Consider the following 23,698-nt stretch of genomic DNA (forward strand, 5'->3'; position numbering starts at 1 on the left):
GAACCAGACGTCTGAAGAGCTTAATGCCTCTAAAAGCTCCATCACAGAAAGGTATTAAATGAAATGGTTATGAATGCACTGCCTGATGCCTGAGACACTATTTCACATTAGTTTTTTTTTCTATTTTTTTTTTTTTAATCTCTTCATGGTGGAGAGATATATATGCAAGATGTTATGAGGCAAAATAGTCCCCAGTGATTTACCACTATTTTACCATCATGAACATCACATATAAAAGCTCAGGAGACACGTGTAGGTTCACTGGTGGTTTTGGATCATAAGGAAAATGGCTACGTTTGTGTTTGTGTGTATTTGTGAGACTTTGTGACGCTCAGTTCCTGTCACCACCACTTTAAAGAAATCATTATCTCTGCCTCCCACTGACCACAAAGTGCAAATCTGACTAGTGGAACAAGTTTTCCAATCTTTCTCTGGTAAAGTCCAAATGACTGAGGAATGCTGTTGAACTCGCTTCTCCTCGAAGTCGTTCTCAGGTTTTAAATGTTATTAACTGCACTGATTTGGCTGGAAGTACTAAAAATGATAGACACTCGTTCCATTAAGCATTTCAAAACACATCACTTGCATATTTGGAGTTAAAAGTGTTTAGCAAAGCTAATGGGCCACTTTATCAGGTATTATATCTGCACTCATTGTCAACATGCTGAACGTGACAGACTGGGGACAAAAATAAAACACAAAATGTGGTCTGTGCAAAAGTAATGGTGCATATTCTAGTGTATGTTTTATTGTTTTTCCAGTATGTTAAATTCAGCAAACAGACAGTGATTGTGCACTAAAACTTGCATACAATGTCCTATGCAAGTGTGTTCTCTGTAGACGATGCTTAACTTCAACAAAACATGTCATTTCACTACTTTTCCACGCGACAACAAACAAACAGAGCAGTAGTGAAGTAGTTAATACTCCTCGCTTGGGCAGAATCACTTGCGTCTGTAAACGTAGACGACTTTGTGGCAGTTGGGGCAGCTGTGCTCCACATCTCTACAGGACTTGGTACAGAATGGGAATCAGACTGCATGGCAAACAACTGCAGAGAGAACAACAGAGGAATGTAAAGATGTATATCTGTGAGATGTTCACAAGCTGATTAATGGGAGTGCAAATCAAGTCTCGAGTCTTTAGTACAGAATTTTTGCTTGTTATTAGCTGCCAAAAACCTCTCAGATTAAACAAGACTTCAAATGACGAGTTTTCATTGCTGAAAAGACTGTAGTCCGAAGGACAGAACTGAAGTACTACATGTAGTAAATGCAATATGTAAAGGAGTGATATGTAAGATGACGCAACCTGACGAATTCATACTTCACACTCCAAACACATAGGGGGCAACATATCACCAGAAAGTTGTGGTGTCTATTCCTTTCATAAGAAACAAGGAAATGCACAGACTTACTAGTCTAGGAAAAATGTTGCAAAAATGTTGCATCAAACCTCATCCCTTTACTCGCCAAGAGCTGTCTCCAATGGTGAAGAGCAACACCAATGTTAAGATATTGGGCTAGCTGGTCAGCATGCTAACTTCAGTAGATGTCTCTGCAACTCGGTATATAGATGCCTTCGAAGTAATGTCAAAACTTCTTTCTTTCTGTTGTAAATTTCTGTTCATTTTGAATTGTTTTAAACTAAAAATCTTACAAATTGCACCTTTAAAGAAAAGAAGCCAAACAACTTGAAACACTTGGTTAGTCTATAGTTTATATAGCACGTAAGCTAGCTAGCTAGCTCAATAACTAACCCAGTTAAAGTTTTAGTAAACTTTATAGGAATGTGATCTGTAACATAATAAAAAAAGACTGTAGTCTGAAGGGCAGAACTGAAGTACTACATGTAGTAAATGCAATATATAAAGGAGTGATATGTAAGATAGCGCAATCTGTCCAATTCATACGTCACACTCCAAACACATAGGAGGCAACATATCACCAGAAAGTTGTGGTGTCTGTTCCTATCGTGAGAAACAAGGAGATCCAGAGACTTACTAGTCTAGGAAAAATGTTGCGAGTTCAGCATCAAACCTCAGCCCTTTACTCGGCAAGAGCTGTCTCCAATGGTGGAAAGCAACACCAATGTTAAGTCTTGTTTTGCTTCTTTTTATCACACTTATTTTCTTTGTTGCTGAATGAGGTTTCTTGCTGGGAGCAGGCGGCGGTAGTGATAATGGTCATTTGCCAAGGGCTTCAGCCATCATTTACTGTTCCTTTCACTGGCTACCTGTCCTTAAACGGTCTAACCTCAGGGCAGTGCTACTTCTTCATCCTTTCATGTTGGACTGAGGGCAGACTTGATGCTACAGTGACTCAATATCACCTGTTGAGTTATAAAATTGATGCTACAAGACAGGAGAGGCGAGGACTAGCTGGTTAGCATGCTATCTCTGCAACACAGTATATGGATGCCTTTGACCTAACGTCAAAACCTATTTCTTCACATTCTGTTGGAAATTTTAGTTTATTTTGGTTTGTTTTCAGCTAAAGATCTTACATATTGCACCTTTAAACAAAAGAAGCCAAACAACTTGAAACAGTTGTTAGTCTGTAGTTAATATAGCACAAAAGCTAGCTAGCTAACTCAACAACTAATCCAGTTGAAGTTTTAGTAAACTTTAAAGGAATGTGATTTGTAACATACCAAACCTTCAGCTAGATTAGCTGACAAATATAATAGCTAGTGCACTAGCAAGCATATTTGCTAGCCAAACTATGTGCTAGTTCACAGTTTTAAGTTTTCTGGCTACTTTCCTTTATACACTGAATGTTCTGCATGTAGAGCTTTGTTTTTTCCATGAAACTGAAGGGTTTTGTAAATCAACATGCAACTCAAGTCCAACCAACATCTCTGGGGTTTATGCATACAAACTCACCCAAGAATAAAAAGGGCTGCAAAAACGACCCAGGTGTGCTGTCCGTTGACGTATCGGGTCACTGTCACAATTTCACGTTGGCAAAAACTGCACTTCATTTGCCCTGGTCGATCTTTCAGAAGAGGCTGAACCACTACAACCACAAAAGACACACATATGCTTCACATGTATCAACTGAAACTGCATTTAAGCACTTTCCACTACTTCGTGAAATGGTGTTCACAGATAGTGAGTAAAGGTTCCTGCTGCATTTTTATTAGGGCTATCAAACCAAATACGATAAAATATCATGAAATCATGATAAAATAACCATGAATTATAAGAATGTTTTGTGGCGAAAAAGGTGAGATGTGTTGCTTTTCCTCATTTACAGGCTTTAACTTCTGTCCAGCGCTGCTGCCATGGTAACACTGAATGATGGCGCATGCACAGTGGACCCCGGGGCCTCATCCCAGTAGGCCATGTCTGGTAAGCCCCCACTGTGAGGAATCCAGGGGGCATCCTGATCAGATGCCCAAACCACCTTAACTGGCTCCTCTCATTGCAGAGGAGTAGCGGCTCTACTCTGAGCTCCTCCTGGATGACCGAGCTCTTCACCCTATCAAGTAGATTGTAGCCCACCACCCTGGGAAGAAAGCTAATTTCCACCGCTTGTATTCGCAATCTCATTCTTTCATTCATTACCCACAGCTCATGACCATAGGTGAGGGTCAGGATGTAGACAACCTGTAAACAGAGAGCTTTGCCTTTTGGCTCAGCTCCCTCCTCACCACTACAATCTGGTACAGTGACTGCATTATTGTTGCCGCTTGTCCCAGCCTGCGGCCGATCTCACAATAACTCTCTAACCATCTCTCATAACCCCGTGATACTTAAACTCCTCCACTTGGGGCAGATCCTTTCCCCTTACCTGGAGTGGGAATGCTATCCATTTCCGGACTAGGACCTTGGAGTCAGACTTGAAAGTGTTGATCCACATACCAACCGCTTCACACTCAGCTGCAAACCACTCCAGTAAGCAATGGAGGCATCCATGCGATCGAGCCAAAAGGACGACATCATCTGCAAATATCAGAGACGCAACCGTCTGGCATAATGCCCTCCTGATCTCGGCAGCCTTGACACCCTGTCCATGAATATCAGAACAGGAGAGGAGACAAGGAGTCCAACACTCACACAGAATGAGCTTGACTTAATGCCGAGTATATGAACACAACACTTACTCCAGGAGTACAGACATTGAATGGCCCGGAGTAGTAGCCCCGGCACCCCATACTCCTGGAGGACCTCCCACAAGCTATCTCGAGGAACACAATCATGTAGACTGGGTTGGCAAACTCCCATGCCCCCTCAACAATCTGCAAGAGGGTGAAAAGGTGGTCCATTGTTCTCACGGTCGGGATGGGATCCGCAGTGTTCCTCCTCAATCTGAGTTTCGACTATCGGTCGGAGTCTCCTTTCCCGCACCTTGGCATAAATTTTCCCAGGGAGACTGAGCAGAGGTGTGTCAGCCATGATAGCCCCACAACATCCAGAGCCTTCAGCATTTCCAGTGACCTCCACCAGGGAAATGGAACCTGACGCACCAGAAGCCTCTGGCCCTGACTCCTGTGAGGGAGGCATATCGCTCCTGTTCAATACAGCTTGGGCGAAGCCACTCCAACCACTCCTGAGTCCCCAGGTTTTGCTTCCGCCACCATTGCCGCTGCCGCCTTTTTTGCCTGTCGGTACCTATCTCCTGAGTCGGGAGTCCTCCGGGCCATCCAGTCCCTAAAGGCCTCTTTTTTCAGCTTGATGGCCTCCATCAACATGGGTGTCCACCAGGGGGTTCTTGTGTTACCGCCCTGACAGGCACCAACAAGCTTGGTGATGAAGGTTTTGAACAGGGCCCAATCAGACTCCATGTCCCTTATCTCCTCCTGAACATGAGAAAGCTCTCCTGGAGGTGGGAGTTAAAATCATTCTGGACAGGGTCTTCCCTGCCTTCTGATCCAGCTCACCACCAGATAATCATTTGACAGCTTAGCACCTTTCTTCACCTGAGTGTCCAGAACATATGGTCCCAAGTTAGATGAAACGACAACAAAGTTAATCATTGAGCTTTGACCAAAGGAGCTCTGGTACCATGTACACTTATGAACATCATTGTGTTACGGACAATCCATGCCTAGCACAGAAGTCCTTTTCCTGCATTCCTTAGACATGGAGGATTTTTGGATTTATGGATCGAGTTAGTCTGGGTCTTCACTCCAGACCTGTTTGCCTTGGGAGACCCTACCAGGAGTGTATTGCTCCAGATGACTTAGCTCTGAAGATCCCTAGATCACAATGACTGCATTGTGCTAAGTATGAAGTTTGGTTGAGGAAGGATAATACTATGGGGTTGTTTTTCAGGGGTTGTCCTGGCCACTTAGTTCCAGTGAAGGGGAATCTTAATACTTCAGCAGACCAAGACATTTTGGACAATTCTATGCTTCCAGCATGATCCAGCATGACTGTGCCCCTGTGCGCAAAGTAAGCGTACAGAGTTTGAGTTTGGTGTGAAAGAACTTGACTGGCCTGCACAGAGCCCTGACCTCAACCCCACTGAACACCATTGGGATGAACTGGAACGGAGATTGTGAGCCAGGCCCTCTCGTCCAACGTCATTGTCTGATCGCACAAATGCTCTTCTGGATGAAGGAGCAAAAATTCCCACAGATATACTCCAAAATCTTGCAGAAAGCTTTCCATAAGAGTGGAAGCAGTTATAGCTGCAAAGGGAGGACCCACTCCATTTTAATGCCCGTGAATTTAGAATGGGATGTCATTAAAGTTCCTGTAGGTGTAATGTGTAGGTGTCCCAATACTTTTGTCCATATAATGTATTTCTGAGGAGATAACATGTAACACTATTTACTTGCATAAAAGAGGAGGAAGTCAAAGGACAATAAGTTTCCAAGTTTCCAGAACAGGAGTTCTAATAGGCTGTAATAGGTTTTCTGTTATGGTTTGTTGTGGAATCCAAGGTATACATGACGATCAACCTTATTTTGTACATATTATTAGATTTGTTTTTCTTTATGGGCTTGGGGTCAAAGATCAAAGAACAACGAAACACATCACACTGACAAACTGTTGAACACTCACCCACAGAGTTATCTACTGGTTGAACGATGGACTGCATAACTGTTGGTACTGGTGCTGGCTGGAGTATGGTTACTGACGGCTCTGGTTGAACCACAGGCTGGATTATGGTAGGCTGAGGTGCTGGCTGGATTACCATCAATTCTGGTTGAACCACAGGCTGGATTATGGTAGGCTGAGGCGCTGGCTGGATGACTGTCACCTCTGGTTGAACCACAGGCTGGATTATTGTAGGCTGAGGTGCTGGCTGGACGACTGTTACCTCTGGTTGAACCACAGGCTGGATTATTGTAGGTTGAGGTGCTGGCTGGATGAACGTTACCTCTGTTGAACCACAGGCTGAATTATTGTAGGCTGAGGTGCTGGCTGGATGAACGTTACCTCTGGTTGGACCACAGGCTGGATTATCGTAGGCTGAGGTGCTGGCTGGATGAACGTTACCTCTGGTTGAATCACAGGCTGGATCACTGTAGGCTGAGGTGCTGGCTGGATGAACGTTACCTCTGGTTGGACCACAGGCTGGATTATCGTAGGCTGAGGTGCTGGCTGGATGAACGTTACCTCTGGTTGAATCACAGGCTGGATCATTGTAGGCTGAGGTGCTGGCTGGACTACTGTTACCTCTGGTTGGACCACAGGCTGAATGATTGTAGGTTGAGGTGGTGGTGGGACCATGGTTACTGTGGACTGAACTGTGGGCTGGACCACCAAAGTTCCAGGTGCAGCCTGATCCACTACCACAGGGGGTGGGATTATGGCTTCCATTGCAGCTGTAAAGAAGCAAGACACAAACCTATCAGAGAGAAAGAGGGGAACTTTAGACAGCAAACATGTCTTAGCTGATTGACTACATTTGGAATAAGTGGCGAGTTGATTTTTGGTCAAACTGTTGCTTTAAATGGAGCTCAGTCTCTCCCTCCTTCTCTGTTATGTTCTGTCAGTCATGACTGTACGATGGTGCTGACATATGAACAGTTTCTCTACCATCCCACCCAGCAAGTCTGGTGGCATTTATTTCATAGTGTTGAATGATTGAATATTTTAGCATTGCAGCCAGTTTCACATAACAAACATCTTTGTTTGTGTAGAAAAAGTGGATAAAGTTGTATATATACACACACAGTGCTTTATTAAATTGTTTAAAACCATTTATCTGACAATATCTGTGCTTTTGTCAGTAAAACACTGTGTAACATTGTAATAAACACAAAAAAACATTTATGTTTGTTAGTAAATACTTGTTTTTTTGTTAAAAAAAGTACATGATATCTTTTGCTCTGGTTAGAAGAACACAGGTTTGGTTCCAGATATCTCCTCAACACCTTCAGCCATGGCATCCATTTATTAAATTCCACCAGCAGTACACCTGATTTTAATGATCGACTGATTAGGTGAACTAGGTGTTGGATGATAACTACGTTTAATATGTTAAATGCTGCTCTTCCTTTGACAGACATACAATGAATACTTCTTGTATTAATGTTACTTATATTTATTCTAATGCAGACCACTTTTGCACTGTGTTGTGTATATACACAGATACTGTGCTATAATGTATGCACAGCATATCATATGCTTTAGCACCCAACAAGTCAATAAGACACTACAATGAACAATATTACTGCAGTCTTCTGTATTACAATGTTATATCATTGCACATTCATGAATAGTTTACTAAATTGCATAAAATGAACATTCAAAATACATTAAAGCACACTGTGTTGCTGGGCTTGTTTTATATTCCTAATTCTTGGCAGCATAATTCAACAATGTAATTAAAATATATGCACAGAAATGTACACAAGTACACACACATGTATACACGTGCACATACATTGCATACATACCTGGCTCTTCTGTGTTTTGTGGAGATTTGAGAATCAGATTATTACGCCGTTCCACATAAGATAAGACAGCACATGCCTCACCTCTATGAGTGATGTGATTTTCTCACAGAGAGGAAATGGGAAAGAGAAAAGGGGGAGGGGGCAGTAGAGCAGTAGAGGTGAGTCACAAGGAACGATGGATCTTAAAAATACATTGTTTAGCGAAATGTAAAACAAATAAAATTTAAATAAAAATGTTTTTCTCTATTTCAGCTTTTCAAGTTTTCAATTTGATTTGTTTTAGAGCTGCTTATATTTCACCAAGAAACTGTCACAACAGTTACTAGTGACACTTTGACTAATCTGTAGCACATGTACAAGAGAACATGTACCTTGAAAGAATAGTTTGGTGAAAAATCTAATTTACATTGTTTTTGCCTTACGTCTTACCCCAGATGTAGTGAACCAGCCAAGACATGTTAGGAGTTCAAATTTTGCTTCTTTAGTTAAGCGCCGGAGCTACAAGGCTAATGTTGCTAAGATAGAAAGACCAGAAGTCAATAGTCACCCAAATCTTTTCTGTAAAAATATCCCCAGAACATCTCTAAACATGCTCAAGCCACATCCAGCTCTTTATTAAGGTAATGCAGACACAACAATATGGTTTATTACACAGTAATAAGCCTTCCTTACCCTGTACTCTACAAATGAATAAAAGTCTTCCTGGCCCTATGTTTCCTTGAAAATGACTATTTCCTTTTTTCCAGAATGACAACAATTATGTCTGATATTTACATATAAAAACATTACAGATGTGCTATGACTCCTTCATGGTTTAATTTTTTTGAATGATTACATTTGCTTTCCATGGAAAAGCACTGGATTTCCACAACAAGATCCATAATGCTCCAGAAGCTCTGCACTATTTTATTAAAGGTAATGTGTTTTTCTTTTTTAATGTGTTTTTCTTATTCTTTTTAATATTTCTTTTTTAATATTTAACATTAAAAAGTGTCATTGAATTGGGAAACCTTCAACTTTTAACTTAAAAATTACTTGGAGCACAGCTTTGAAATTCTATATGGTTATAAGAATTAAATTGAAGTGTAATCTTTTTATTTTATTTTTTTCTTTTTTTCTTATGGAAATCCTTTGAGACTGGACAGGTCATAGTTAGGTTGGCATGGAACCAAAAGAGAATATCCACAAAAATTCCAGAGTGGGATAAAGCCCACATTGGTCGCTGTTAAAATCTGTTCTTGGTGGTTCCAGTAAATTTTCGTTGATATTTGAAGATTTTAACAAGTCACGCATTAACATGAGCTCACATGATACACTGAAAGACCACCATGAATGTTTTTATTACTTAAACTAAGTGTGACCTCACAAACCCCTTGATTCATTTTGAAAATGTTTATTAAACACCGAAGTAGTCATTTCTAATCATCACTCTTAGTCAGCTCTGGACTTCTGCTCAGTGCAGTTATGAAGCTGAATAATTAAAGCTGAAGAAGCCAGATGACTCTGGTGTCATCGGGGACAGCGGCTGCTCAGGAGGCAAAAAGGCCTTTCTCAGATCTTCATCATCAACGAGTGTCTATCCTGTGGTAAATGGTGTCATCGCTCGTGACAAAAACTGTTTATCCAATGACTTAAGAATTAAAACACACAAATATTTTTTTAATGGTGCAAACTAGCACAAACGTAGCACGAGACCATTTCTGTGTGATTTAGATGCTGAACAGGGCCTGAATGACGTCACGGATTTCTCAAAAATGCTGCCAGCACAAACGATTCCTGCGGCACAAACCAGCACAAACGCAGCACAAACTACTAGTATTTTTATTCCATTTCTGATCAGCTTCATTGAAGTCCCTGTAGTTACTGAATAATAAGCCTTAGTATGTAATAAGCCTGGGATTTTAAGGGTTTAAAGGACAAGTCGAGAACAAAACAGAGGTCAAAACCTAGAGGCTAAACACATGAACTAGTAGACTAAGCCAAAAAGGATAAAGACAGAAAAACAAGGTCAAAAAACAAGACTGGTCAAACACAGAGTAACAGTACAGAAAGCTCAGTATGCACAACAAACTGTGGCACTACTTCGCAATGAGTGTGCAGAATGAACCAGGCTTTATAGGATGGAGTGGTGACAGTCAGGTGCAGCTGGTTAGAACTCAGGATCTGGAGAGCGGTTGCTGATTGGCTGATGCAGGGAAAGTGAGTGTCACATACTCTCCTGGAGGATTCTGGGAGTTGGTCTCTGGGAGAGGATTAGTGTCCAGAGTGTTATGGACTACAGAGCCAGAGGGAGGCGTGACATACAGTCTGATGTACTGAGTGGTCAACAGACAAGCTAAATAGGTCAAGTGAGAGCTACTGCTTCTCACCACTGTCATTTATATTTCATTTTAAAAAAGCTTTAGTATATTGTGGTGTCAGCAAAGAAGACAGTGCAGGAAACATTGCACTTGAAAGGGGAATGCTCTTTTATTGGACAGACAGCAGGGGAGAACCGCCACTCAGTGCTGCTGAAACTGCCGAGGCAGCAGGTAGGTCAGTTCTATCCATACACTATCACTGGCACCAACTACCCCACAGCCCAGCGCAGAATAGCACAAACAACACATGTGCACATCCCCAACTGAACAACAACTTATGTACAAATTAAGTCTCTCCTACCATGAACGCAGTGCTGCCCATGAGCCTGTGTGCATGACTGCTCTGCAACCTATATGAGCCAGAAGCGGGACGCTACATAGTTTCCTCATTCAAAGGTAAGCTGTCCAGATGATCTCACTAAATTTGAGCTGAGCCCCTGGGGCGCACTGGCAGACGCTCTCACTGGAGAGCCGTGGCCAATGCCGCCAGGTCACCAAGCTGGCAGGTCCTCGCTGTCAGCTGTCCAAGCATCCTCACTGCCACGCTGTCCTCCTTCTGGGCTCTGCTGCCAGTATTCTCCACTCTGCTGTGTCCGGCAGGTTTTTGGCGAGCTCGGTCTTCTCCACCTTTGAGTTTGTGGAAGTGTCATTCCTCTCCAGTCTGCTGAGGGGAGTGCTGTCCCACTTCTGACACCAGTGTGGGACCAGCAGAGAAGATGATGCACAAACATTACAATTGAAAGGCGAACACTCTTTTATTGAACAGGCAGCTATGGAGAGCCATCGCTCAACAACTTGTCTGTAATAAAAGCCTCTCCTACCATGAATGCGGTGCTTCCCAAGAACGTCTTTGCTCACAACGCGAGCCAGTAGCAGGACGTTACAATATGGTTTCTTATACTTCATGTGTTTTCTTGATATATTTTTACAGATGTTGTTATTTTTTCCACATCGTCATTAGATTACGCAGCCGGTAAAAACTGTGTGTGACCTTGCTAAATTAATTACTACAACACAGTATTGGGGGAGGGGGAGAAAAAAAAACAGAGAAGTGTAGCTTTTAAAAAACATGCACAGTAACTTTGTCACATTTCAAAATATGTGTCCAGTTTATTCCTTATGTACAATGCAAAACCTGCACAACCTTTAACAATATTAACCAGAGATGGACTCCATTGTGAGAAAGCTGAGAAAGTCTCTTATTAATCTGAAATAAGCAGCTTTCCAGGTTTCCATTTCAGCAGAGACGGAAATCTCTGCTCAGAGAAAGATCCACTGCGTAACATCCCTCAATATGTGTTTATTATTATGATATTGATATTATCATAGTAACTATTAATTAATCAATTAATTAATTGGGCTGCTATTTGTTCATTTGTGCAACTACTTGTAGTAACAATAATAATAATAACTATTATTATTATTATTATTATTATTATTATTATTATTTATAGCGCATTTTGTCACTGGGGTGGTTCCCTCAAAGTTACATCTCAGTACCTTTAGTCTGGGAACATAATTGTACCACATAAATGTAATTGGACTCCACACACCCCGTCTCGTCTCCAGGCTTATATTTTACTGTTCTGTTTTAAAACATTCGGTTATGAAAAGGTACAAATACGAACTTTTCACCTGGAAAAACTTCTTTAGGTTGAACCTTAAAACCACTGTTGTACCTTTGAGGGAACATTTACATTGTACCTTCACTCTTAAAGAACAACACATCCTGTCTCTGACTAGACACATCAGTGTGTTCAGCTGGAGACGAAACATTTTCAGTTACTTTTAGCACCAAATGCGTTGAAATATTTCTATACCCAGTTATGGATCACACAGTTTGGGTTACTTTAAATCTTTAAACAGTATGACACAAAAAGCGTTAAAATGGGTAACACGAGTTAGTGTGTAGTTATTTAACACATCACTTTATAGGTGAATGAATGCTGATGAACGAAACCTGTACAGTACCTTTATTTCTTACAGTGTACAGACAGGTGATTAGGTTTAACAGTTATAGAAGAAACTAGGAATATTAAATAAAATCGTGTAAGACAAAGGCTCGTATCACATTACAATATAAATACAAAAAATTAAATTAAAAGCTAAATTAAATATATTGTAATTTGTTCAGATAATCGCCTCAATAATAATGTAAAAATAAATAAATAAAATACAATAGAAAAGAGAGACTCGCGATCTGATTGGTTTTCGCTTTGCGCGCGCTGAGCGTCAGAGCGGAATGGAGCGCGTCCTTGGATACCGCTGGTTTCTAGGCAACGGAGTGTAAACAGTGCGGCGTCCTCCTCAGTCTCCGGCTCAGCGGTTACTCAGGGCGGACTAACAAAACTAGAACAAAAGGCTGAATTTCTGCGCTTTTGCGCTGCTTATTTGTCCGAAATGTCGTCTGAAGTACTCGCGCCGCGTTCTGACCCGACAGCCGCTCCGGAACAGGCCCTGTCCGTGGCTCCGTCGGCCGGTCTGGCCACCGCGGGCTACCGCTCCGCTAAGTATGGCCCGGGCGAGTGGCTGGCCAACAACGCGGCCACGCTGCAGCGCGCGTTCTCTGACCGGCTCGCAGCCGAGAGGATCCAGCGCGCCTCCCGCGCTCTCTCGGGCGAGGTGGAGGCGGGCACGCTGGGCGCGCAGAGCCGCGGAACCCGGCTGCTGGGGGCGCGGCTGCAGGACCTGCACTCCCGCAGGTCGGAGCTGGAGCGCGGCGTGGAGCGGCTCGCCGCCGAGACGGAGCTGCTGCTCGGGCTGAAGAGGCGGCTGGAAAAGGCCCTGCTGACCACCGACATCCCTCTGACCATCGCCACGGACAACCTGGGCTGCAGGGAGAGGCGGTTCGGGCCGGATCTGGTCAAGGACCAAGTGGAAGAAGAGCTTCTGAAGGTGCGTTTAAAGAGGCGGTTCAGTGGGAAAAACAGTGCACACAGTTTCCCCCGTCTCTCAGACAGAGTCCACTGACCCAGACAGGTGTGGCATCTGAAGCTGGCTTCTTTAGTTTTACACTGGGGCTATGAGGCCAACATAGCTAGCAAGTAATGGAAGTCTATGTCACCCAAAACATCAACATAGCCCTGCTGTTATCTTCAGATTCAGTATCATCTTTATCGTTTGACCCCAGCAAATTAAACCTGGAGAAAAGGATTATAATTAAAAATCTTACCCATGTTTATAAATCAGGTACTTAGTTTCTTTGCAAAAAAAATGATGTCAGTCATTTATTTCATTTATTTATAGACATTAAACACTAAATGGGGCCAAACTGACCCCAAAGATAATAGGAGGGTTAGGCGTGTTGCTCCACTGCAACAATAAAGAAGCAAACTTTAGACATCTGGCTGATGGTTGAAATTGTGCAAACTGTGTGATAAAATGTGAGTCCAGTTTGGCTTTCAGAACATTGTAAGGTGAAACCAACACTGCTGTAACAGGATCAGCTTGATTTAATGTTGCTTACTCAATTATTCATAAGCAGGAGTGGCTTAAGTTATACTCAGAGTCAATTAACGTGATGTGTTTCTACTTCTATGAAATATCGGCTCAACATTAGTGATCAAGAACCAACTGCCAAATGAACAAAGGTCAAAAAAGGACTGAGTAACTTATAGGACCTCAGAACCAGCATCTGTCAGGCCAGGAACAGAAGTTAGGTGCTGTTCTTCTCTTTATGGTCTAACCCAGGGGTCGGCAATATGAGGCTCCAGAGCTGCATGCGGCTCTTCTACTGCTCTGTTGCGGCTCCACAGCAGAATCAGATCTGTAGGTAAAACTAAAATAATCCTCCTTTACAGTAAAATAAAGCTCTGCTGATCGTTTTAACACAGTTTTAACAATTAAATGTTCCTAAATGCTGGGGTTCATGTAGAACTGCTGATTCACCCTTTAACCCTGAAGGTTGGTGCACAGACTGCTGGTCACCATAGCAATGCAGACAACAATCTCTCCTAGCTAGTAGCAATGAAAAGGCAAAGAGAAAGATTTAAGATGAACATCGATAATTTGGGGATGAATGGACTTCTGGAATTCTTGTTCGCCAGCTTCTTGTTTGAATTGTCATGTTCCACCTTAAATGGTGCAGCAGTTACAGTCTGGCATCTCGGGCACATTTAAGGTGGAACAGGAAAATTCAAACAAGAAGCTGGCGAACGAGAAGCGACTTCAGCCTCATAAAAAGTCGAACGCTGAGAGACATTTTACAAAAACTGTTCTACTTTTGAGGAAATGTTTCCTGCCGGAGATGCGAGAAAAGCAGCTATAGCTGAGCTGAAGCTTAAAGCAGAGCAAAGTACGTCTGTGGTTTCATTTATATTTTTAAGTCTATACTAGGATTACATTAGCTAGCACAGATTAAGACATACTTTCAGCCAAGATGGTAAAATGTTACTTCAATAAAATGGACATAAAATGTTGCGGTTTGATTTTTGTTAGATGGACAAAATGGCTCTTCTTAAGATTTGGGTTCCCGACCCAATAAAACGCTAAAGCTCCAAAGTGAGAGGCGTCACAAGGCAGTACAGGAGCTGTTACTGCCGTAACAGGAAGAAGTTAAACTGGGAAAAGACGCCAGGAGCCGAGTGCTAATGATTAAAATGGAACTGCGGAAAAAAAAGTGAAATCCTTTCTTATTCTTCTATTCTAGGAGCAAAAGTATTATTATTTAAACACACTCCCACACTAATGCGTCTGAATGTTACTGATGTGCATGAGTGAATGTAACTACACATCTGTGATGTCTTTACAGGAGGTTGAACTCATCAGAAACGTCCAGGCTCTGCTGAAAAAAACTCTGGATCAAGCTGTCAATCAAATCAGGTACTGATCTCATCCTGTTAACTGTGTGCTTTTAACTCACACAGTTCAGGAGAGTCCAGGCTGCTCAGATATGCCATTATTTGACATATAAATGCTGAGAATTCTAATATCTTTTTGAATTTTGGATATTTTTTATAAAAAATTCTCAGATTCTTATACATTTTTACAGTTTTAGCACGAAAAGATGATCCAAACAGTTTCTTTGCTCAGATATGTTTTTCAGAAATTGTAGGACTGGAGTGTCTGTAAGCTGAAAATATGAAAGTTTTCAGTGAAAAATAAGTGATTAGCATAAAACTTTCTTTCTTATTTTTCTCTTCTCTTGGATCTGAGCTGAGATGTGTATAAGTGTATCATGTGTGTGTGTTAAACCGTCACTGAGTTATAAAGGCTAACCCAGAGCTACAGTAACACATTACAGAGTGGATCACGTTATAGGCCGTTTTCAATGTTTAGAGAGGGCGAGTTCTACTGATTGGCGTTGATATGTGTATCATGTCTGTAAGTTAAACCACTCCTGAGTTATGTGACAGGTCAGTCAGTCTGCCACTGGCAGGAACCCCATCACCCATCCTGTGGTCAGACCCAATGCCACCACTAGATGGGAGCAGGGACCACCTCTAGGTAATCAGAGACAACCGGTCACACCTGTGTTCAGCTCTACTTAAGAGTGGCTCCTTGCTCAGTCATGAGTTTGCATGCTGTGTGCATGCAACTCTTGATCAAGCTGGTATTTGGGTAATTGAGAGTTTGCTTCTGGTCTTCAATCACTTGTTACAACAGCGTAAGTATTAAAAACAAGAAAGAAAGAAATGAATGAATGAAATAAGACAAAGGGAATAAAGTAAATGAAAAAGATTTAAGTCCTTCCTCCTTTTTTCCTCTTTTTCTTGAGCCTTTGGCCAGCCCCACTTTCAGTGGTGGTGTAGTTCAGTTGGCTGCACACTGGTTTCTTGGTTTCTCCTCTTTGGAGTGGTTTTAGTTCAGGTTTCTCTCTGGCATCTGGGCCAGCATTTCTAGACTTGCTTCGGCCTTCCATACCTGGAGGCTTGGCTTCAGTTCCACCTCTAGGCAAACTCTGTTACAAGTTATGAAGGCTAGATGGCAATCTAGATGTGTTAAGGGTTAAACTCTACTTAAGTTCATTTACTGTTACAAATATCAGTTATTCAAGACAGGTTGCAGTCTGTAACCCATCATATTTCAGCTGAAGTCAAAACAATATTTGAAGTAGTTAAAATTAAATATGTCTGTAAAGGGTTTCAGTCGCTCAGAGTCCTGGAGGCCATTAAATTATCCAATAGTAGTAGTAAAACAAGGCCAGTGGACTATAATCCTGACTTTTCACCACTCATGTGATGTTTTGACAGGGTTCAACTGGCATTTAAACACTTGTAACTGGTTTGTGTCAAGACCATTATGCTTTAACGACATCACAAATTATGCTTCTAAGCTTTGTGACATCACAGATGTGAATCAACTCATCTGTGCTAGGCCCAATAATCTATATACTACATCTATTGTCCTGCACAGGGCACGGGTGGGCAGTTCTAGTACAGCACCATAGACGTGATGTACGATGGGGATGCTGGGAACATGTTCTCACCACTTTTATAAAGTGTAGCCTGTTAAAAAAATCTTTTATATATTAATAACTACACCGGTTGAGGCCCCGATGGATCCCCTGTCTGTGTTTTATGTCACTGTTACGGGTGTTGTTCACTTTTCTCTCAGTGTCTGAATCGTAAAATGGCTTTCTCGAGTGATTTTGAGGGCACTACAATCTCCCACAATGCACTCCATTTTATCAGCTCCACTTACTATATAGGAGTTACAGACTGTAGTCCATCTGTTTCTCTGCATACTTTGTTAGCCCCCTTTTACTCTGTCCTTCAGTGGTCAGGACCCCCATGGACCCTCACAGAGCAGGTACTATTTGGGTGGTGGATCATTCTCAGCACTGCAGTAACACTGATGCGGTGGCGGTGTGTTAGTGTGTGTTGTGCTGGTCTGAGTGGATCAGACACAGCAGTGCTGCTGGAGTTTTTAAACACCTCCGTGTCACTGCTGGACTGAGAATAGTCCACCAACCAAAAATATCCGCCAACAGCATCTTGGGGGCAGCGTCCTGTGACCACTGATTAAAGGACTAAAAGGATGACCAACACAAACTGTGCAGCAGCAGATGAGCTATCGTCTCTGACTTTACATCTACAAGGTGGACCGACAAGGTAGGAGTGTCTAATAGAGTGGACAGTGAGTGGACACAGTGTTTAAAAACTCTAGCAGCACTGCTGTGTCTGATCCACTCGTACCAGCACAACACACACCAACACACCACCACCACGTCAGTGTTACTGCAGTGCTGAGAACGATCCACCACCCAAACAGTACCTGCTCTGTGAGGGTCCATTGGGGTCCTGATCACTGAAGAACAGGGTAAAAGGGGGCTAACAAAGTATGCAGAGAAACAGATGGACTACAGTCTGTAACTGTAGAACTACAAAGTGCACCTATATAGTAAGTGGAGCTGATAAAATGGACAATGAGTGTAGAAACAAGGTTTCATCTGTGTAAATTATAATGAACACCATAGACCACTACTGAATGTACACCAAAGTGCACTGACTGTAAATAAGAGCAGTTGTGGTGTTGTGTGTGCTGATATAATGGAGATTCCTTTTCAGGCCCTGTCTTTGTCTTCAGCACTTTGACTGCCTGCAGGCTTTGTTGTTTTCCTTGCACGAAAAGGAAAGGGAGGAGGCTGCGTTCCAGTGCGCTTAGTGCTTGTACTTTCTGAGATTTTCCTGCCCTGACTGTTCATATCTGTCTTTATCAACAACCCCTAGCTGCCATTAGTGTGAACACACCTGCGCTCTGAATGAACCTGCATGCACACATTTTATCAGGTTAGCCACTACTGCCCACATTGAATGATGACCGTGGATGACCATTTAAGGGAAGAAAGGGTTGTAAAACTGCCATCTCCCCTCTACATCCCCTTTGGATTAATGTGATGAAGATTATTCTACCAAAAGTCAGAGTTGAAAAGACTTAACTGACATGAACAGTCGGTTCATCTTGAACAGACTGAAAGAAGTTTAATTGCAGAAAATGTACTTTGGTAGTGACAATTCTTAATGTTCCACACTGAATTTCAGACTCTGGCACACCTTTACTTCAAAACAGTGTGATCAAACTGCTCACCATTGGGCTATGAGGGGCAGGGATGTAGTCTTACTTCCTGCTCTGAAATGCAGGGGTGTGGCTAAAATAAGGCTCTGCCTGCAGACTAAACTCCGACCTGACATGAAAATGTGGAACAACATTTTTTGAATACAGTTTTTTGACAAATCTAAAACTTTCAACTTCACTTAAAATAAATCAAAAAGATCTTTTTAATAACAACATAGAAAAAATGCCCCAAAAATGTAAGAATTAGTTTGATATGTGCAAAAAGAAACACTTGTTTCTACGGCTAACAAAGTATGCAGAGAAACAGAACTACAAAGTGCACCTATATAGTAAGTGGAGCTGATAAAATGGACAGTGAGCAGAGAAACAAGGAGGTGGTCATAATGTTATGCCTGATCGGTGTATTTGGCCCATTACTATCTCAATGAATGCCTTGGATTTAAATAGATTATATTATATTACATATTATAATTCTTGTAAATATCTAAGATATGAATATTTAATAGTTTTTATTTATTTATTTACTTTTTACTATGGGACCTCAGTTTGAACTAATCCAGTACAATGGTCAATATACCCTGATATTATCATAGTATAATATAGTATAATCCTATGATATAACCTAGTATGTCTATTTAAAATGTTTTCATTAGTAGAGGCGCTATACTGGTTCATCTGGTTGAAATTCTAAAGTATGAGTTTTGTCATAACCAGTTTACTGGTAGTCCACAAACAAGTGCAGTTAACCCAATGTGCACACAGTTCAAAGGATGCTAACGCTATCCTGTTTAGCTGAATGGAGGAGTCAGCACAAAACACAGCTGTCCTGGCTGCCACTTCAACCCTGTGATGCAAACATGTCTGTAGTGTAAGTGAGGCTTATGAACTGGTGGTGGATTATAGACTCAGCGGTGCCCCCTGTCTGTGCTGGCAGGTTGAACAGGGAGGCCAAACAGACACTGGAACTGGACTGGTCAGATAAACACGAGGCCTACAGTCTGGATGACCATTGCGGCCGCTATAGCAACAGGAGCACGGACACACAGCACTACCCAGGCTCAGCTAAAGTGCACGATCAGTGAGTTCTTCATATACATATACATATACAAAGCCTTAGATGCTGTTTTGGTATTAGCAAAGTAAGCTTGTAAAATTGTTAATATGCATCTCTGTTTCTTCCATTTTGGTGGTTAAATACATGTTAAACCAAAGGATAGTCCCTATAAACTTCAGGAATTTCTAGGATCAATTGTTCAAATGTAATGGCTTTTCAGAGTTCAGGCCCATTTCTGCAACTAAAATGAGTCATTTCCACTTTCAAAGGCCTCCATATCTCAGAAACTAGTGAAGTCTAACATTTTGCGAGATGTGTATTTGGTACAATGATTTTTTCTGAAAGTATTAAGCAAATCTGAAAAGGTCTGAGATTCTTCTGTGATTTCACATGGATTGACCCTTTATTAGCGTAAATGGTCAACTGCATTACCACCAAAGCAATTGACCTAGCCATCCTCCACCCACAAATATCTTATTTTCTTACAACTGTCGGTAGATAGACAAGCTTTATGCAGCATTGAGGAACATCCCATTTCAGCTTGAAGTTCATCAGGATTCTCACTGACACTTATTCTATGTGGAATAGCAGTGCTTTGTACTGTTACGCAATGCGAAACGATGCTACATGGTGCGCCCTGTCCGGTGTGCGGTGGCCTTTCACACACATATAAAATAAATACCATCTGAAATTAATAACACTTTACATGTTGAAACTTTCATACAACTAGTTGCATGTTGTGAGTTTCCTGCAACACAATTTTCATGCAACTTGACAGTTCCACAAAGCTGCTCAATAATAATTAAAGTTGCATGCAATGCATTCGTTACTCCACTAATTAGGCAAATTAGCCAGCTGTCATTCCCATTCTTTTTCCCTATAACTACATATCTGTCATTTATCAGTCTAGGGTTCTTTACTAGATATTTGAGATTTATAGCCTGTTTCTCACTCATTCTGTCCTCGAAAACGTTTACAAGTATGTCATTCAATGTGATATGTTATTGGTTGCTCCATGAAACTTGTTACATGAACGTGAGACGCTTGCAGCTGTTGTGGCTGAGTTTCAAGTGAGTTGCAGGACACTTTCCGTTATGCATCATAATGCAAGTACAATTTACTTTCATGCAAGTTTCAAGCAAGTAAAGTTGCATAGAAGTTTCACTAAAGTTGCACACCACAATTTCTCATTAGGATAAATGCCAGCATCTTGTGAAGCTTGTCCAACCTAGCAACAGTTGCTATGAAAGAACACATTTGTAGATGGAGCTTAGAGAGGACAGGTAACATATGCAATAAGAGGACCAGCTTGTCTGTCTGTCTGTCTGTCTGGAGGCTGTGTGGTGAGGAAGCGTGGCTGAAGTTCACTGAGGTGAACCTGGCTGAGGCGGAGCGTCAGTGTGAAAGCAGCGCGTCTCTGCGTTCTCTGTGTGAGCGAGTGCTGCAGGAGACGGCTGAGGACCTGCAGGCTCAGAGCGCTGCGGTGGATCAGAGCTTCAGCCAGCGCTGCCTGGAGCTCAGCCAGGCCAAGAACCAGCTGGAGCTGCAGCTATCACAGGTACCCACAGAACATCAGCTAGAACCGCCTGGAGCACAGCTGAACAAAACAACAGCTGGTACGCAGACCCAGATGCATTATGTGTTACTATACTTCTGAGACCTTGTGCTGACTTGTCGCCTCCCTCTGGCACAAATGGAAACTGCACTAGATATGCTGAATTGCTAACAAAACAACCTTAACCTTCAGATGTTTGGGGGAAAATTATAGAAATGATAGACAAACTAGCACAATATTAAATTATAAGAACTGTATAATGTGTTTAAACCATTTTCAGAATATATATCTATAGGCAAAAGTTGCACCACAAGGGCTCTTGTATAGGACTGGAGGTCCCAGGTGTTAAATACTGTAAATACTGTCATTTATATAGCTTTTGATTCCTTTATAAACCTTTTGTTTTATTGGTGTTAACACATCAAAACATATTAAAAGTTCAGTAAAATTGAACAGGTACAAATATAAACACTCACACAAGCACTCAGATATGCCTGTACGTCTGTGTTGTTTGTAATGTGTATATATGCTGCTCATCACATTCTGTGTAGAATGTTTATAATGTAGGTTTTTGTGTGTGTATGAGTATTGTTTGTGTGTTTGTGTGTGTGTTTAAGGTGCTGGAGCAGATTGGGGTTCAGGAGCGGAACATCAGTTCTCTGCAGCAGACTATATATGATAAAGAAGCTCCGCTGCGTGTGGCTCAGTCCAGACTGCACTATAGAGCACAGAGACCCAACATGGAGCTCTGCAGAGACCAGCCACAGATAAGGTGCACATATATATACACACACACACACACACACACACACACACACACATACACACACACACACACACACTCATTTTCCTAGTTTGACCCTTTAAATCATCTGTACCAGTGCAGGCTGAAGCCCAGCTGCACCACACTGTATGTTGCTATGATAGGATCGTTGTAGCCAGGAGGAGAACGAAAAAAACATACTGTACTTTTAATGTAAGTCAATGGAACCAGACTTATTTCCAAGTCATTTTGGGCCATTTCTTTTGGTCCAATCATCATGAAAAGTATGCACAATGTAAAGAGCAGCAGGCATTGTCAAACTATGCCAAAAAACGAAAAATAACAAAAATGGAATACGAGGTTTTGTTCTGACAGCAGCGATATATATATGTGTATGAGTCGCTGTCCATAAACCATGTCTCCATTTTTTCTACAGAATTTGTGCTCAGCAGCTGCCCTTTACATTCTGTGAAAATTTCATGATGAATGGACCAGCAGAAATGCTCCAAAATTGCTTGGACTAAAATTTTTTGGGGATTTTCTCATTTAAACTTCAAAATAAAAAACCAAACATTTTAGAATTTTTAAAACTTAAAAACATAGAAAAGTTGTGAAGTACAATGTAGAGGAAATGTTCAGAGCTCTGCACTATTTCTAGGTCACTAATCAAAGCAAATTTGTGAAACTGACCATCTTGAGAACTTTGTACAAAATGGTCAGATTTTTAAAGACTTATCTCTTCCAGTGTAGCTCGTGTTCAGACGACCCTCAGGTGGATTTAACGTACTGAACAGAGGTTTTGCACAAACTCAGTGAATCTGTGCTTACTCGAGTGCCCGCTGTCATTAAAGTAAAAGAGGGACACACTTTACCAAATACTAAAAAATACTGAAATTCATGTTCAACTTTTAAATATTCTGTTTTTCACTCAGACTGTTATGATGATAGTATCATTTGTAATGAAAACTCTGCATTAAATTAGAAAGGAATGTAAAATAGAAGCATTTTCACCAGTCGTCACCGTATGTACATGTTTGTGTGTGTAGTCTGCTGAGTGAAGTGGAGGAGATCTCCGGCAGTGTGAGTCTTCTGCAGCAGCAGTTGTCTGAAGCTCGAGGCTCGCTGGCTCAGCTGGAGGAGAGCAGGCTGATGCTGGAGAAAGACATCAGCTGCAAAACGCATTCGCTGTTCATCGACCGCGATAAGTGCATGAAACACCGCACATGCTACCCCACTGTACTCACCCTGTCTGGATACTGACACACACACACACACACACACACACACACACATACAAATACACAGAGGCTGTGTCTTATCCAGCCTGCTTTTGTTATGCTGTGGTCACTCTGAATGAAACTGTTAAAGTCTGTCTATAGAGAGAGAGATATGACAGATTTTTAACAGCAAAAGTGCATATCCTGTACAGCCCTGTGTAACTCCTCTGAACCTGAAACAAAATAAAACTATCCTGAAATTTACAAATTGTCTCTTCATTTTTTGGAGGAAGCTCCATTTTTACAAACTAAATGCCAGTACAGAGCAGCAAAAACCATCTCAGAAGTTTACCACTTTATATTGAAGTAATGTTATCTTACATGCTTAGATGTTACTGTATATTTGAGTCATATATACAGTCATTAAGCTATCTCGCCTAGCTAGTAGCTAAGGAATTTACAAAGAGAAAGATTTAAGACAAAAACATGGATAATTTAGAGATGAATGGATTTCTGTGCTTTTCTAATCACTCCAGCTGGTTTCCTGATACGTTTGATCTGCAAGGAGAGACTGTCAAAAGAGGAAAAAGTCACGAGGCTGTAGTCAGCTTCTCATTCGTCAGCTTCTTGTTCTAATTGCCCCGTAGCAGCTTAAAAGGTGCAGCAGTTACATTCGGGTGTACATTCTGGCGAACGAGAAGCGACTTCAGCCTCGTAAAAACTAAATGCTGAGAGACATTTTACAAGAAACTGTTCTACTTTTGAGGAAAAGTTTCCTGCTGGAGATGTGAGAAAAGTGACTATAGCTGAGCTAAAGCTTAAAGCAGAGCAAAGTAAGTCTGTGTTTTGCTTTATATTATGTTTTTTATCCTATAC

The 23,698-nt window shown here is 41.6% G+C and overlaps 2 protein-coding genes across 2 annotated transcripts; one reads left to right on the top strand and one right to left on the bottom strand.

Annotated features, from left to right (window-relative positions):
• Window positions 1-911: 911 nt before the first annotated feature.
• On the bottom strand, window positions 912-7,021 carry LOC118797969 (cytadherence high molecular weight protein 3-like). The gene is made up of 4 exons (XM_036557266.1): window positions 6,995-7,021; window positions 6,014-6,803; window positions 2,885-3,017; window positions 912-1,051 (listed from the first exon to the last, which is right to left on the bottom strand). The coding sequence occupies exons 1-4, from the start codon at window positions 7,019-7,021 to the stop codon at window positions 1,006-1,008; spliced, it is 996 nt and encodes a 331-aa protein (XP_036413159.1). The 3' UTR covers window positions 912-1,005.
• Window positions 7,022-12,536: 5,515 nt separating this feature from the next.
• On the top strand, window positions 12,537-22,881 carry tekt4 (tektin 4). Its single transcript, XM_036557560.1, has 6 exons — window positions 12,537-13,112; window positions 14,968-15,038; window positions 19,168-19,311; window positions 20,623-20,845; window positions 21,460-21,614; window positions 22,652-22,881. The coding sequence occupies exons 1-6, from the start codon at window positions 12,618-12,620 to the stop codon at window positions 22,863-22,865; spliced, it is 1,302 nt and encodes a 433-aa protein (XP_036413453.1). The 5' UTR covers window positions 12,537-12,617; the 3' UTR covers window positions 22,866-22,881.
• Window positions 22,882-23,698: the final 817 nt, after the last annotated feature.

Source organism: Colossoma macropomum, unplaced genomic scaffold (assembly GCF_904425465.1).
Source record: "Colossoma macropomum unplaced genomic scaffold, Colossoma_macropomum, whole genome shotgun sequence".
Taxonomy (NCBI): domain Eukaryota; kingdom Metazoa; phylum Chordata; class Actinopteri; order Characiformes; family Serrasalmidae; genus Colossoma; species Colossoma macropomum.

Bases quoted from the DNA above. Each gene is read 5' to 3' on its own strand.
- LOC118797969 (XM_036557266.1), bottom strand. From the start codon at position 7,021: ATGCCACCAGACTTGCTGGGTGGGATG. The intron at 6,804-6,994 runs GTAGAGAAACTG...TCTCTCTGATAG, and splicing joins CAGACTTGCTGGGTGGGATG to GTTTGTGTCTTGCTTCTTTA. The intron at 1,052-2,884 runs GTGAGTTTGTAT...TTCTCTCTGCAG, and splicing joins GCAGCCCTTTTTATTCTTGG to TTGTTTGCCATGCAGTCTGA.
- tekt4 (XM_036557560.1), top strand. From the start codon at position 12,618: ATGTCGTCTGAAGTACTCGCGCCGCGTTCTGACCCGACAGCCGCTCCG. The intron at 15,039-19,167 runs GTACTGATCTCA...CTGTGCTGGCAG, and splicing joins CAAGCTGTCAATCAAATCAG to GTTGAACAGGGAGGCCAAAC. The intron at 20,846-21,459 runs GTACCCACAGAA...TGTGTGTTTAAG, and splicing joins TGGAGCTGCAGCTATCACAG to GTGCTGGAGCAGATTGGGGT.